The following is a 16,643-nucleotide window of genomic DNA, read 5'->3' as shown; positions in this document are numbered from 1 at the left end:
TACACGAATCCAACTTTTGAATTGATACTAAATTGTTCAATTTAAAATTTCATCTTATCATATCATTGGTAAAACAAAACAAGATTAGGACTATCAACTATCAAGTACTGACCTCATCCATTTCAGCTACTCCTGAAACTATCTGCAGAACTTTTAACGTGACATTAGTTGGTGAGGAATCATCAAGTAACCTTTTCATTAAACTTGGATTTCGAAGACCTTTCCCAACAAGTTCGACAACTAATGACCGATGAGATACCATTTTTAAAAGTAAGTTAACAGGTATTTCAGCATCCTTTACCTCCACATGTTCTAAACAGATGATTATTTTCCCTAAAAGTCCAACCTGAAAATTTTAAAGCAATAATTATTTACAAAATTTGTGAAACAGAGCATATAAAACTTGCACCTCCACCTGTAATAACTATAACTATGTATTTATATAACGAAATTTACCTCTAAAAGGATTTGAATATACTTGTCCATGTCTCCAAGTTCACTACTCTCTTCAGAAGCCACAAATGGAAACCCCAAAAGACCAACTACATAATTAACTGTTTTTGTTACTCCGTTTTTCCCTCCACCAGGTCCACCCCAACACTTTAAAAGCCTAAGATGGGCATCAGATATTAAAACACTCAACGTTATTACATGTTCACTTGAAAGCAACATTAACATCTGGCGAAAACATGAACTGCCACCTTCAAGACCCATGAATAATAATGACACAAGTGTCCAGCTAACCCCAAGAGGTGAGAGTCCAATTTCATTTATATGCTTGTTTCCTAGCAATTCAATAAGACTTTGAGAGATTTCACGTCCACCCGCCAAGTCTTGAATAGATAAAGGCCCACCCCAATATAATTTGAAAAACAACAAAATCACGCACCCGTCCCTGAACCCGTGCCAGTATGAGAGCATGATTTTAATACCTTGCGCACTTGTTATCGACATCCTGAGATAATCACAAAGTATGGCACTCGGTGGGATCAAAGGCACGATTATTTCACGAATTGATGTCGCATCGGACTCATTATTTTCAAGGGAGCACATGTATGCAAGTGCCAACATGGCGGACATAGAATGGGGTTGAAAATTTTGTTGTCCATTACACATAGAGTAATGGTGGGCCAGGTCAGAGAGGCGTGACTGCTGTGTTTCAGGTGAGGATGTAAGCATAATAACTGCAGTATTTCCTCCCTGTGTATCGTCTATAGATTGTGCAACTGAAGCTGATAAAAGGCACGAATGGAAAACCAAGTCCCTTGGATCGGATACTTTACTTTTCAGATTGTTTGTATCTTTTTGTTGAGGATCTCTATCGAATGAAGCACATAGAGATATTAATGAAAAAACCTCTGAAATAATTGTATTATCACCACCTCCACCAACCGAAGAGGAACTAGAGAGACCACATAAAACTCTAGCAACTGAATCATTATTCAAGTAGCACCTTAAGATTATCTAGAACAAGAAATTAATCCACTCGAAAGTTAACGCGTGATGTTATACTCTTATATGGGCGAAATGAGTAGACTAGAATAAAGAAGATCAAAAGGGGTCTAATCGGATCAAACAGGGATGTTCAAAAAAAAAAAATTCGAACCAAACAAGTCTAATGAATTTCCTAAATCATATTACTCGAGATAGTAGAGTTTTATATTTTCATTAAGGGTTAAAGCTACGAATATGTCAAATACATAAAGTTTTGACCTGATAAATAAAGTTTTAAAAAAATAATAATAATTATGCGGTTGGTCCCTAACGTTTGTCTCATATTTCACACTTACCACTTATATTTTTTCGACTCGGTTGGTCACTCAAGTATCATAAATTATGCGGTTGTCCATTCACCGTAACAAGCGTAAAGAAAAATTCGTTAATTGTTTGACAGACTTTTTAACGTCCCTTAGAATTAAAGACTGCACACGCAAAATGAGCAAACTGCATTTTCAATTCAAAAAATAAATAAATAATTAGTTTTACCAGTTTAGCAGGTAACCGGTCATAATTTGTGTACATTAACACAATTTTTAAAGTTTATAACCTACAATGGTATTTTTTTAGGTATAAAGTCTGCATTGGAACAAAACTGAAAGTATATATGACCTATCGGTAGCTTTAACCCTCTAATTACGGAGTAATGTATAAGTAGTTTTGATCAGTTGAAAATTTGAAATACTAGACTACTACTTCATTTAATTGTCACCTGAATTACAGAAGACCATGAGGCTTCCGAGCGTTGACGAAGACAATAGAAGATAGCAACCCGTATAGCTTCGTACCTCAAGAATGCTTCTTTCATTGCTTCCACTATATTTTCATAATCTTTACCGTCAATTGGTTCATTATCATCTCCTTTAATGTTAATCCGATTCAAAGAGTAGGAATTCATTGAGCTTAATGGAAATATAGTTGCATTTTCTGTTGTCGATTGAATCTGATCAAAAGCATCTATTAGTGACCAAATAGCCTCACATACTTCACAAGCAGCATGTAACAAATTTGATGAGCCAGACGTGAGACTTGTACCACAAGTCACTAAGCAAGAAAGCAAAGTATCTATTACACCAGATGCTATAGCATGATCCAATATCTCTTTAAGACCTTTGGTCTCCACCCCAGAATCTTTGATGGCTACAGAATTAGCTTTCAGACGTTGTGCTACTCTAGATATAACTACTGTAATGCAGGCAGCGAATTCATATACAAGTCTCCCCGATGTATCTTCAGCCCAACTAGTAACCTACAAATACTTAAGTTTGAGATAAAATAGCTACTAAAGTTACTCATTTACATTTACAATTTACAATATCCTTAATTATATCTTTGTTTTAGAGTATATATAACCTTTTTAGAGAGTGTCAGTACGGTAACCCAATCCGAGATGTATGAACCTCCAAACTGACTTACATTGTTCTCCAGTGACTTCTTTTTATCTGAGAAACTCTGTAAAAGCTGCAAGATATTAATGACAAGATAGTATCATCTAATCAAGAACCGGGTGACATAACAGGAAATTAGTGAACACCATGCAATGATACGAAAAGAAACAAAAGTACAAACAAAGGCAATATCAATTTGATGTTGTACAAATGAAAGCAGATTTTGCAGTGGCTACCAGAGTTTGGACTCATTTTAGTAACATACCTTAACCAGAGTGTCGAAACTTGACCCCAAACACAAATTCATGGGAGCATCTTGATCCCTGTAGTCATATGAACTCATTAGTTAACAAGACATTCGAGAACACAAATTCATGAAACCAACAAGTAAAAGTATGTTATATCATATTCACAGAATAAACATAATATATGGGAACAGTATGATAATGTGACAAAAGGGTAAAGAGATAACCAAGATTTAGGCAAACGTTTCCAATTTCCACGCGATAAATTCACTTCTGAGGAGATCTCGTGATTGCTAATCTCATCGCCACTAGAAAATAACTGTAAATTATAACCAACACATAGTATTACATACCTTTTCATTAATGTTAGCATAAATTAAATAAATTTTCATAATAACTGCGAAGTCGGTGCGTTTTGCTTTTGTTTAAGGTAAAGTTATTATTTAATAAAAAAATAGTAATAAGAAAAATGTTCAGGGTTTGGAGTTGAAGTTGGTTGCTTGATGTTCCTTATTACATACCTTTTCATTAATGTTAGCATAAATTAAATAAATTTTCATAATAACTGCGAAGTCGGTGCGTTTTGCTTCTGTTTAAGGTAAAGTTATTATTTAATAAAAAAATAGTAATAAGAAAAATGTTCAGGGTTTGGAGTTGAAGTTGGTTGCTTGATGTTCCTATTAATAGGCTGAGCTTTTCCTATACAAAAAATAACTTCAGAGTGTTGAAAAAGTTAAAACTTACTAGCAAGAGTAACGCTTTTTCAAGTTCTTGTAATACCAAATCCATCGATGGGCGTCCTTCTCGATCGTCCAACAAACATTGATATGCAATACGTGAAAACTTTTTCATGGAGTTTGAGTCCATGTACTCCCTCAAAGTTGGATCAATAATCCGATTTAGTTTATTTTTCTTGTAATAGCTCTGAGCCAGTTGAGGTAACAATCGTTGTTTACCCTCAACATCCTTAAAGAAGCACAACCGACCGCATAGGACCTCAAATAAAACGACACCGAAAGAATAAACGTCGGACTCTTTGGTCAATATCCCGGTATGTTGGTAAGAAGGATCACAATATCCAAGAGTGCCACACGCGTTGGTGATGAGAAAAGAATCCTTTTCGTTGGCTCGACCAATTTTTGAAAGACCGAAATCTGCTATCATTGCTTTCCAGTTGTTACCTAAGAGAACATTAGCACTCTTAACGTCTCTATGGATTACTCGTTCGTGTTTTGAAACGTGGTTGTGTAGATGATCTAAACCACGTGCTGCATCGATGCAGATGTTTAGTCTCTGCTTCCATGTCAGTTGACATGTTGAATTCTCAGCTCTAGATAGGTACTTGTCTAGGCTACCGCGATGTGCATACTCATAGATGAGAGCTTTTTCAGGGCCTTGGTTGCAGAAACCAAGAAGGGAGACGAGGTTTGGATGTTTATAACGAGATAGCAGTTGAATCTCTGTTAAGAACTCCTTAAGGCCCTGACCTGAAATTTTAGTATCGAGTCGCTTTATAGCAACGGTGGTAAGCTCGGTTTCACCGGAGATTGACATTTGTCCCTTATAAACAGGGCCATAACCGCCCTTTCCGATAATAGTTGTGAAGTTTTCAGTAGCTTCTATTATATGCTGAAATGGTATACTGAGGTGATCCAAGTCTTTAAAAGGCATAGTCATGTGTAAGTAAAGTGATCAAATCAAGATAGAGATTAATAGAGATGGAAGAAAGAAAAAATATTTCAAAAAGATTAGCAGCAAAAGAGATGACTGCCTGTAAATCAAAAGATAGAAGAATAATTCCAGATGACGTGTCATCATGATAGTTAAGCTAACCAAGTGTGAAACAAAAATATTTCCATTTTGACTAAAATGGACAAGGAAAGGTTCAAACCGAGATTAGGACAATGTAAAAGAAGAATAAATTGTAGCTGCCACCCCCCAAATCGATCAGCACCACATACTCAATTTCTATTTTTGACAAAAATGTTGTACAATTTTAAAGAAGTTGCAACTTTTGATAAAAATATTCAAATTAGAGGAGGAATTTTCGTCGCCCACTTTTGAAGAGATTGTATGATGTATATTGTGAGAGTAATTTATATCTAGACAAAATTAACCAGTTGGTCATGATGTTTGTTCAAATTTGCACGATAGCCACTTATATTTTTTTATTACGTGATTCGCCACTAACATTGAAAAATTTTCGTATATAAAGGCTCCTTCTTTTTTATTGCACATGACCATTAAATTTGACAGAACGGCCATAAATAAATCTCCATTTGATTTAACTTTTATATACATTTATGATTATGCTAACTGAAGTGCTCATGGTCCTATAATCTTTATATTTATTTATTTATATAGAGTATCATTTTTAAAATCTTATCTTATGTAAGCCTAGGATTCGTCATTAGCTCAGATAATTGGAGTAGCTAATTCACATTACAAAGTTGGAAGAAAGATAGACAAAACTACGAGGAAATGTATAGTAGTTATTAAAAAATAATAAATAAATAAATAAATTAAAAAAAAAAAAAACTACAGCTAGTCAAACTTCAACAATAGAAAAGTACCTTGATAAAGATGAGTTTTTTATAAACTTGAACTCAATTCAACCCTAAAAATTCACTCAAATGAATGAGGAACCCAAACTATTATAAGCTACTTAATATTTAGTCTCACAGCCGATGTGGGATAACCACCTAAAACTAGAAAATTAAAGTTTTAAACAAATATGTGAATCTATTCATTGACCATCGGTTTCACCGTTTTTTATATCACCGCGGGTTAGATTTTGTGTACCAATTATTTTTAATAATATACATGTGTTAGGCATCCATTTTACCGGTCATGCCCTCAGATTGGTCCGGGTTTTCTTCAGCGCATTAATTGGAGGCGGGTTATGCAACTACAGGAGATAAAGGAGATGAACGCGTTGGTGGTTAAGTCCCCCGGGGTGATCCGAAACTGATGTCTAAAAAAAACCAAACAGGTTAAAAGGTCAAAGGTCACAAAGTTAAAGCTAAATACACATTTGATGAACTGATGAACTTCTACAAGGTGTATGTTGACACATTTGATTAAGTAAAAGTAAATCGTAAAAATCCAAAACCAAATAAATATAACAATGCAATTAGTAGTGCATTCGAAAGGTGAACAACACAAATAACAACTCATGATCATATTTATGACAGAAAATTTAAGATAAGTGACTTATGGCCAAAATTAGTTTCTATTTTAGACAAAGAGAAAAAGTTAGTTACACATATTGATAGAAGTTTGTACAAAACTATATATAGGGATCACACCAGATTCCCCATTGTACAAACGTTTCATCATTTAACGAAACTTTGACAAAACAAAAACTATTACTATATCATTTTCCAATTTTACCTGTCTCTTTTCGTTTTCCCAATTTAACAGCTAGTGGTATTTGAAAAACATGTAATCTGGGTGATGAAAATCAAGATTTCGAAGCCAATTGTCAGCTGAGTTTATAAGTGAGTTGATTTTCTGAGTGCCATGGATTCCATTTTGGGTCCAGTCAGAATTTTTGAACTTATAGACAGCAAGCCCAAAAATTGGTAAGGAGAGTTGACATGCAATTCTGGCTTCATGAACCTCCCTAGCCATTGAACCACTTGGATGCAACCAATTCCCATCTGTACCTCCGGAGTCAAACTAACAGTATTTTAACACCAACTCAAACACAAATGAATGCAACTAACGATTTGAATTGTAACAAGATAGTAGGCTGTCTACGTAACAATTACACTTTGGACAACTTTCGAGCCTTTGACCCATATTATATTGTAATTAATATTTATATTTATTTTACTCATTGTTAGTCCATATGAATGACTGAATGAGGTAGGAAGGATAAAAGAGGGACTTACATTTTAATGGCGTTGACAAAGAATGGAAAGTCAAGAAACTTGTATCGACATTTTGGAGAGATGAGCCCACGGGTGTTCTGTATATCGGATACCTACAACAAAATGCCATTAGCTAAGATCAACGAATTATCGTATATCGCAGTAACAAGAATACACATTCACTTCAGTTTTATGTGGTTACAGGACGTTTGACTGGTCATTGATTTCCACAAATAATGACTACAAAAAAGGTATTATGAAATGTAATTAGTATCATATTTGTTAGAATGTTATAATTCACCCATGATTCTTATTAATCAAAGAGGCCAAATATATAGTACATGATCTGATCTCATATCCCTTGATTTTAGGGATCCTACATTTAATATGAGATATGGATAGATATGCCTACATTTAATGCTAGATATTACATAAGATATTGTCTACGTCTAATATCCTTTAACATCCCCCCGCAGTTTGAGCGGGAGAGGAATGAACGGTCAAACTGGATTAAAACGCTAAAAACTAAATAACATCCTTCTTTCTGAGCAGACTGATATTCGTTGATGTGGTTGCGTATTGCTTGACTGCGTTTCCTTTTCCGTAACGTTTTTTTTTTTTTACGTCGTGGCTTGCTTTGCCTAAGGATTGAGCAGGACTTGGGCATTGAACTTTGTCGACGATAATCAGTCTTTATCGGAAGAGATTATTTTTCTTATTATTATTATTTTTTTTTTCGAGGTTTGGAACCTAGTCTAGCTAGGCGGCACATCCTCACGCCGATTAAATAAATGAAAAGCTTTACTTGGCTGTTTTTTTTTTTTTTTTTTGGTTTTTAATTGTGTCGGCAAACACAAAAAGCTAAAAAAGAAAAAATATATGTGGGCTACTAAGAAAGTGTATGTCCTCGTGAACTTTGTTGATGACTTCTTTTTATATTATATTTGGAGCATGAGTGTTGTGTAGTAGTTAGAAAAAGAAAACAAATAAATAAGGGTGTTTGATTGAATCATTTTCACATCCCTCTAGCAGACCAAAAAATATTTCAAAGTTTGAAAAGAATTATACTGAGATGAAACTTGAAGAAATCCAGAATTATGATAGAAGAAAAGCTTTTGAAGAAGAAGAAAAAAAGAGTCATAGAAATTGAAGAACAAAAGAGTCATATGGGAGCTGAAACGGTGTATATTTCAACCGTGATGTTGCTGCTCCGGTGGTGAGATGACGGTGTCTAGTTCAACCGTGATTTGGGTTTTTTTTTTCTTTTTTTATTTTTTTATTTTTTTGATTGCAGGAAATTGAAATGTAAAAGAAAATATAGATAGAAGACCGAAGAGGTTCGGTATTGATGGGGTTAGGAAGATTTGATGTGTGGTAGAGCAGAAGCGGCACATATTCGGCCGACTAGGTTTTGGATCAAACCCTCTGATACCAAGTTAGAATGTTATAATTCATCCATGATTCTTATTGATCAAAGAGGCCAAATATATAGTACATGATCTGATCTCATATCCCTTGATTTTAGGGATCCTACATTTAATATGAGATATGGATAGATATGCCTACATTTAATGCTAGATATTACATAAGATATTGTCTACGTCTAATATCCGTTAACAATATTATCATAGTTATTTCTAATTTCTAATACGAAACCTACCAAGCCACAGAAAGCCAACTTGACCGAGTTAGATCACAGCTCCGGTATGTTTTGAGTTCCGGGAACGTATATTCAAGATCTGATATCTGTAACAAAAACATAACTAACAATAAACATATTAAATATATTACTATTACTTACACATCACTTTAATATATTATATATGGAAACAATGGGTCTTAAAAACTTTTTCATGCAATCTATATTTACAATTTTGCATCCAGTTATCGCATATATGGATATACATAATCAAGAACTGAACAATAATTTGCAAGTACAATTTTAAGTAATGATTTGTAATGCATAAGTAACAAATAGTAAATAATAATTGTTGCTAAACGGCTTGCCTTGTTTGTCAGAGGTTTGCATTGAAACGGAGATACACGTTCGAAATATTCGAATGTTAGAGGGCCTGGAGGGTTTCTTACTTCAGCGTCATCAGAATCATTTATAAGCACTTCATCTCTAAGCACATGCTTATTAAAACTGAGGGCAATATAGTCATTGTGTTTTCTGGACCTGGGCCCACGAACAACGGCTGCACCTGCATTGTAGCTGTCTTCACTGCTAGTCGCTCTAGACGACTCGTCACTATCATCACCTGGTCGTATGTACACAAATTCAAGAAACTTACTAAAAATCATTACCAAGGTGTTTGGATGTCAATATTACAACATGTGATATTTAATATTTAAAATCACATAATCAATGCTAACAGAAAGTGCCTTTTTTGTTTGGTGAAAATAAAGTTGTGTATCGAGGAGCATAGGTTACCTTAAGCTTGTTGTAGGTGCAATTGGATCAACATATAGTTGAATGGCGGATAATGAAGGTGCATAGTATTGGACAACGGAGTTTTGTTCATTCAAAATAAGAGGAACTCCGACTCCAAACGCACTCCACTCGTTAAACAATTCCCAAAGATCACTGAGTACGAAGGACGGGTGTTAATCGTCTTCATGATTCCCCCACCCCTTTAAACTACTCTATACATCTCATCTCAAAATCACCAAAAATCAAGACCATACTTTAATACAACATTTAACAAACTCTCATCAAATAACTTTTTCACAAATTCATCAAGAATTTGAATAACATATCAACCTAAAAGCTTACAATTCACTATTCAGATTAAAGATACAACAAATTTTAATGGCAATCACAAATTGAAGTTCTCCTAATTATTATTTGAGAAACAAAAAGCAATATCAAAACGCATATGGAAAGATATAAATATGTAAAAAGAAGAATCTTGCTTAAACTAATTTAACACTTGCTGCTTCTTCTTTATTATAATAATCACATTTCATATAATTCAACTTAATTAAAATGCACAATGATCTCCACAAGGCATATGCATACATTAATATACTTCAAAATCAATAATTCTACATTTCTAAATTAATATTAATAAGTTAGCCCTCAAGTAATTTGATTTTTTTTAATACCTTAGTAAAATGCTGGGCAGTAACACTTGGAGTAGTATGCATCATAAATCGATCCAAATTAGTCTTCTGATTATATGTATATGTATAGAAGATTTTATATCAAATTGACGTGCTTAGTTTACTTGAATTGAAGTTTTCTGGGTCAAATGAAGCGAGGTTTATACAGTACGTTGAATTTTATGAAAGTATTTTTTAGGGTTTTTGAATTAGAAATTTGGGTGTTTTTGAAATTCTGTATGCTACGATTTACATAAATATCCCCGAACTTTTTATTAGAAAAAAGAAAAAAAAAAAAAAAAAAAAAAGACAGAAATTAAATTAAAACCGATTAGGAGGTGTAATAGTGTTACAATTGATTGATTTAGATGTGTGAATGACTAGACCCAAATTTTTGCACAAATAGTTACAAACAATTGTGGCATCAAAAAAAGTGATACCAGTCTACTAAGATTCAACACGTGAAACACACCAATCGAAGTCCCCAAACTCCAAGCGATAGCCATAACCGACATTCCATCAACACCAAAGTATTAAGAGCATCTAAAACAGGTAGAAACCAAACAACAATGTCCATAGCAAACATGTCCGAACCGAACAAGGAGTCAGCCCAAACCACCCCAACACCGCAATATGGACCTCTTTAAACAGGAAAAAAATACTTCAGGGTGAAACCCGGTTGGAGCTGAATGACATCGCCGAAAAAGTGAAATAAACCATATGCATGTCAAAGAGACATCCTTGAAACCATCGAGTATAGTGATCCGAATAGAAAATCCGTGCAAGAGACCTCAGTAAGAGATAATAACCAGGTGGGATAGCGCCGGGACTTGGAAAAAGTTGTTTGAAAAGAAAAAGAACATCCTATATGTGTTTATTCTAACGATTATTAATACACGGAGATATCTACAGTAACACTCATGGTAGCCAAATTATTTTGGTGGTTTGTGTTTGAAATTGGGTGTATATTTTTAAGGATGGTATGAGATGGATATGGAGATCTGATAGGGCAGTATACAGATAGCGATTTATAGAGGTGGACGAGGAAACTGTGAAAACCTCTTATTATAGAAATCATGTTAAATAATGGAAACACCGTCAAAATTATTGTTTATCTATACTATACAGTATTCATAGAATACATAAGAAACTCTAGAAACCCTAAACTTATAAACTGTACGGGACTTATCAACTAATGTGACCCTAATCTATAGTCTAACAGTTTTTACTTTTTTTTATGTTTTTTTTTAACGGCCAAAAAATATATATTAAGAAACGATCCCTAGCAAGGCGCTAAGGGATGATTACAAAGGAATAGAAAGCCACGTGTTCCAGTTTAAAACACAATAACCTCTATTTTTTTAACCAATGAAAAGTAACTAATCTAATAACATCAAATAAATTACTTTTGTTTTAATTTCTGATAAAAAAGATGATGTGTTATGGATTGGTAAAGATAATAAGATGGTACAGTATTCAACTAAGCAAGCATGGTTGGATTTAAGGGTGAATGGTCCTGTTACATCATGGCATCATATTGTGTGGTATAGTCAATTAATTCCTAAACATGCTTTCATTTTATGGCTTGCTATTTGGGATAGATTACCAACACAAGTGAGATTACAGAAATGGAGCCTGAAGAAGGATTCTAAATGTTTGTTATGTGATCAAGAAGCAGATTCTATAAACTATTTGTTTTTTGAATGCTTTTACTCTGCTAAGGTTTGGGTTTTAATGAAAGATAATCTTATCCTTAAAGGTTTGCCAAATAAGCTGACAGGGATTATTGAAATGATGCCTAAATTTCCTGGTAAAAATCAGATATGGGGTATAGTTACACGACTGGTGTTAGCTGAATCAGTTTACTATATTTGGCAAGAAAGAAACCAAAGATTGTTTAGGGGTAAGAAGAGAGAAGTGGAAGAGCTGGTGGATATTGCCAAGGAATATATTAGAGTGAAACTTTTGACTTTAAAAGTCAAAAAGTCTGATGCTGTGACTAGTGTTGAACGGATCTGGAATGTGCAGTGGAGCAGGAAGGAGCATTAAAAAGTGATATTGCTTTTTTGATGTTAGGGGTTTAGGCTTTTGCCTTTGTATGCTTTTTTTTGTATTTTGATCTGGGTTTGTTCCTTGATGTGTATTTTGGCTTATATTAATAAAATAACTTTTTGCCAAAAAAAAATAATAATAAATAAATTACTTTTGTTACAAAATACATCATTAAAAACTAAGCCGTTACGAAAATGCCAAAGTGCCCATAATGTAGTCACGATCACCGCAATTATCCGGTTCTTGGAGAAAGCTTGTAAACGAACTCCTTCAAGCCAGAAAATAAACGAATCCCACGAATCAAAAATAGGTAATCCGCAATTGAGCCAAATACGTATCTTTTGCCAAATCACCCGAGCAAGAAGACAATCAAAGAACAAGTGATCACTCGTCTCAACCCCGTTATTACAAGAGGGACATACAACCAAACCAATATCTATCCCTTTAACGGATAGATTCCAACGAGCGGGAAGAAAATCAAAACGAAAATGTCATAGAAAAATGTTAACTTTACGAGGCAAAAACTTAAACCAAATAGTACGAACCGCAGCATCACAATGAACTTGACGATCGATGTGTTCTCTCGTATCCTTAACCGTAAAAACGCCTTTATTATTAATGGAACATATCCAAGAATCAGGCCTATCTTTTAACACCGGACAACCGATAACATCTGTTAAATCCTTCAAATACTTTTCATTTCTTCCTCGTAAAACGTCCCTGGACCACGAAAAAAACCATTCGCCATTTCTACGTTTATCAGCAACCGTAGCAAATGGTGATCTATCAAGGTGATACAACCTATTGAAACGTGATTTTAATGTATCATTGCTAACCCACAAGTCAAGCCAAAACCTTATGGAATTACCATTCCCAATAGACATTTTAATGAAATCAGTTGGGACCATACCTTCTGTAATGCATGAAGTGCACGAGTTGACTATATTAGTCCACACAGTTGAAATCGTAGAAGCAGTAGGCTCAAAGCAATCACCATGAATTGATTTAATAATTAAAACCCACAAATCGTTCGGGTTAGACAAATATCTCCATCGCCATTTGTAAATAAGAGACAAATTGAAAGCTTTAAGGCTTCCAGAAGCTGTATAGATAACATTAAAACGAACCTATATACAATGTCTGGAAAAGCCATATCAAAACCGGAACTAAACTAGAAACAAACAAAGACATATATAGTAATATAGCATCAAAGAAATACACAACCTTCTAACAATGAGAATTTAGAAACAAGACACATGACAACGACAGTTTGACTTATAAAATTATCACGGTCCAAGTTCTTGGATTCTTAATGTTTGAGTTCTATTTATGTAGAAATGTAAATTAGCTAGGCATCTTATTGTAATTCATGAAGTGATGCCGAATGACTAGCTACACAATTATGGCTTTCTTATGAGCCAAAAGAAAAACATGCTGCTAATATGTTGTAAAAATTTTCTTGAAACCAATATAAAAGATTTAATCACTGTGCTTAAGGAAGTTTGTAGACGCTGGGAGAGGATCTTAGAATCAACCTAACACGATCTAGAGGCGGAATAACACTAGAACGAGCTTAAACGAATATCTATGGGTTTTCGGGTTCGTACGAGTCAAACCAAGATTAGATCTTGATAAACACGAAGCCTAGACTGACATTCTGTGGTATTTGGACATGAAGATTGAGTGAGACCGGACATAGAACTGTTTGTATGTGTGTGAAAATGTGTAGAGTGATTAGCCAAATTAGTGGAGATTAACTTGGCTTAAATATCCCAGATCATATGTCGGTCGACTGTGGTTGACAGTCGGTCGACTGACTATGTCAGTCGGCCGACTGTCGAGCAACATTACACATTACATTTAAACGTTTACAAATATATAAAGTAACAAATCGACAATCAACGTTTAACAGTATTACAGGTTACTACATGATCGAATAATTCATTAAAGTTCATGGAACTATGGATTACCAAAATATGCACTAACAAACTCCCCCTAAGACCTAGTTCCTCATAAGTCTTCGATCTGCTTCAATCTCTGTACGGATCTGTAACCATATTGTTCAAATAGCAAACCTTTGCAACACGAATGTACTGTTGTGCTTGAACTCTATTTTATGGCTTGTATAACATCCGATTGTAGTACAATGTGAAGATGTCAGCTTCACAGCAATTTCTCAACCAAACGGGATCTAAAACCCGTATTGAGTCGGTCTCATCTTCCTTCAATTTGTCCAAAACGATGACTGCTTCCTCTGAGCGTTCATCGTAGTACCACCAGCGAAAACGTAGGCTAAAGTTCTGCGGCATTTTCATCACAGGAACCTTTCTCATATATTTTACCGGCTTGTATCTAACAAACTTTCTTCGTTCGCCCGTTTTCTTGTTTGTTCGATAAGTGATCGTGGGAAATTGAGGGCTGAATCCCTCAAAGTTCTTTGACAAGTACGATCATCTTATCTTCTTGCATACAATATTAGGAATTCCGTCATAATCCCGATATAACATCTTGAGCCTAGCCACCTGCATAAATTCAAAGTACGGTAGAGTCGTGAACTTGAATCCATGTTTGATGTAGTCCACTCCGTACTCCTTCTTTATTGCGTATATATTAAACTCTTTGATGTAGGCCCAAGCAATGATTTTTCCTTTAGCCAAAAGATTCGCCGGCCTATTAATGTAATTCAGCCATTCAGGTTCCGGCGCTGGCTTCTCACAATATTTTCTGATCCTCAACAGGATCTTCCATTCAGCTTCTAGAACTTCTACCTTTTCTTCATTAATTTTGACCGGTTAAAACCCTGGAGGCAAATCTTCGGTCTTTTCTTTTTCTTCGCATTTACGGTTTAGAAGCTCTTCATTCATTTTGAAGTAATCTTGAAACGTAGGTAGATCTTTATTGTTATTACATTCGTACTCCGGAAATCACCTATTGGTTCATCTTCAATAATTACTTCATCAAAATAGTTGTCGTTTTCATTTTTACGACAATTTCCTCAAAATCATCACTAGAATCGTAACGATTCTCAAAAGATGAGCTGGCAGTCGCGTCAGCTGAAGTACTTGCTTGTTGCTCTTGACGCACTAGCTCGGCCTGCTCCTCAGCGCTTAGATCCGGCAGGATCTCCCCTTCTTCTAAATCATCAAATACAACTGGGTGATTCAGACGATCCTGCTTTGCCAAAAAATCACGTAAAGAATAATCAATATTTAGAGGAATTACTGACAGTGGGTTCTCGCTTGTGCCTTTAGCAAGATTCAAACCTAGCTCATCCCCGCCTTGATCGTTAAAATTACCAAAGTCTATATCCTCTTCGAGATCAACAGCCTCAATATCGAAATTATTTTCCCACTCAAGCACCTTCGACAGTGCCTTGTTCGCTGCAGACTCGGCCTTTACAATCAGCAAATTCTGAGCATCAACCTTAGTTTGTAACTTCTTCATTTCAACCTGTTGATCTTCAACCTGCTTGGTCAGATTGGCAATCTCAGCATCCTTTCTTCTTTCTCGTTCATCAGCTTTTTCTTTAAACTTTTCAAATTCAGAAGCCATATTTACAACCTTCTCGCTTAAAATAGTAACTGTGACGCCCCGTACAAAACCATCGTGTACGATTCTTCAACAACAGGATCTTTACACGGTCAAGTACTACATGTTGTTTGAAAACCAGATTGCATTCATAAAAAGATAGCGTTTTACAAAAGATAACGTGCATCCTACGAATAGGAGCATAAACATAAGTACTTGACCCTAAGGTCGTTACAAAGCCATTGTTTGAAATTAACATAAACTATGAATGCAACAGAAAAGTTCCATGAATGAGACATCTCTAGTAATGCAGCGGATAACTAATACAGCAGGTCCTTAACAGCAAGACAGCAAATCTAACAGCGGAAGTAAGAAACCCCTAGGCACCTGAGAAATACACGCTTAAAAGTCAACACAAATATTGGTGAGCTATAGTTTAAGTTGTAACAGTAACGTAAGGTAGGCCACGAGATTTCAGTGTAACAAAACAGTATGAAAAGTATATGTATAACCGTGGGCACCCGGTAACTGTACTTAACGTTAATAACCCCCTGAAAGTACACTTGGCGAGTACGTATGTTCACGAAGTATTAAGTACCTGTTAAATGCTAGCACGACTAGCCCGAGTGGGGATGTCAAACCCTATGGATCCATATCTAAGATTCGCGTTCACCGGTTCAAAAACCAATGACTAAACGTTACCGTGCTAAGGGGAATGTTTATGCCGTTGTATAACCCACACACATACAAAGTTTAAGTACTCGTGCCTAGTATGTAAAATGTAAAAAGCGCATGTATTCTCAGTCCCAAAATAATTAAAGTAAAAAGGGATGCTATAACTCACAGTGATAAAAGCGGTAAAGTCGGTAATGAAAGTACGCAAGTAGTAAGTCGGTCCGAAAGGTCGTCAACCTAAATCAAGGGTTACTAGGTTAGTAGGTTGTTTTTATAAA

The 16,643-nt window shown here is 35.1% G+C and overlaps 3 protein-coding genes across 3 annotated transcripts; 1 reads left to right on the top strand and 2 right to left on the bottom strand.

Annotated features, from left to right (window-relative positions):
- Positions 1-438: 438 nt before the first annotated feature.
- LOC139859214 (serine/threonine-protein kinase TIO-like) lies at positions 439-4,871 on the bottom strand. Its single transcript, XM_071848008.1, has 6 exons — positions 3,875-4,871; positions 3,358-3,449; positions 3,151-3,208; positions 2,851-2,958; positions 2,210-2,746; positions 439-1,464 (listed from the first exon to the last, which is right to left on the bottom strand). The coding sequence occupies exons 1-6, from the start codon at positions 4,805-4,807 to the stop codon at positions 439-441; spliced, it is 2,754 nt and encodes a 917-aa protein (XP_071704109.1). The 5' UTR covers positions 4,808-4,871.
- A 1,473-nt stretch (positions 4,872-6,344) lies between these two features.
- On the bottom strand, positions 6,345-10,687 carry LOC139859213 (uncharacterized). Its single transcript, XM_071848007.1, has 7 exons — positions 10,583-10,687; positions 10,114-10,179; positions 9,440-9,606; positions 9,013-9,298; positions 8,666-8,751; positions 7,027-7,118; positions 6,345-6,792 (listed from the first exon to the last, which is right to left on the bottom strand). The coding sequence occupies exons 1-7, from the start codon at positions 10,685-10,687 to the stop codon at positions 6,554-6,556; spliced, it is 1,041 nt and encodes a 346-aa protein (XP_071704108.1). The 3' UTR covers positions 6,345-6,553.
- Positions 10,688-11,574: 887 nt separating this feature from the next.
- LOC139859212 (uncharacterized) lies at positions 11,575-12,159 on the top strand. Its single transcript, XM_071848006.1, has one exon. It carries the CDS (start codon positions 11,575-11,577, stop codon positions 12,157-12,159), a length of 585 nt encoding a protein of 194 aa, XP_071704107.1.
- Positions 12,160-16,643: the final 4,484 nt, after the last annotated feature.

The sequence above is a fragment of the Rutidosis leptorrhynchoides genome, chromosome 7 (assembly GCF_046630445.1).
Source record: "Rutidosis leptorrhynchoides isolate AG116_Rl617_1_P2 chromosome 7, CSIRO_AGI_Rlap_v1, whole genome shotgun sequence".
NCBI lineage: Eukaryota > Viridiplantae > Streptophyta > Magnoliopsida > Asterales > Asteraceae > Rutidosis > Rutidosis leptorrhynchoides.
Note: the sequence above shows the minus strand (reverse complement) of the source record. Positions and strands in the feature narration are given on the sequence as shown.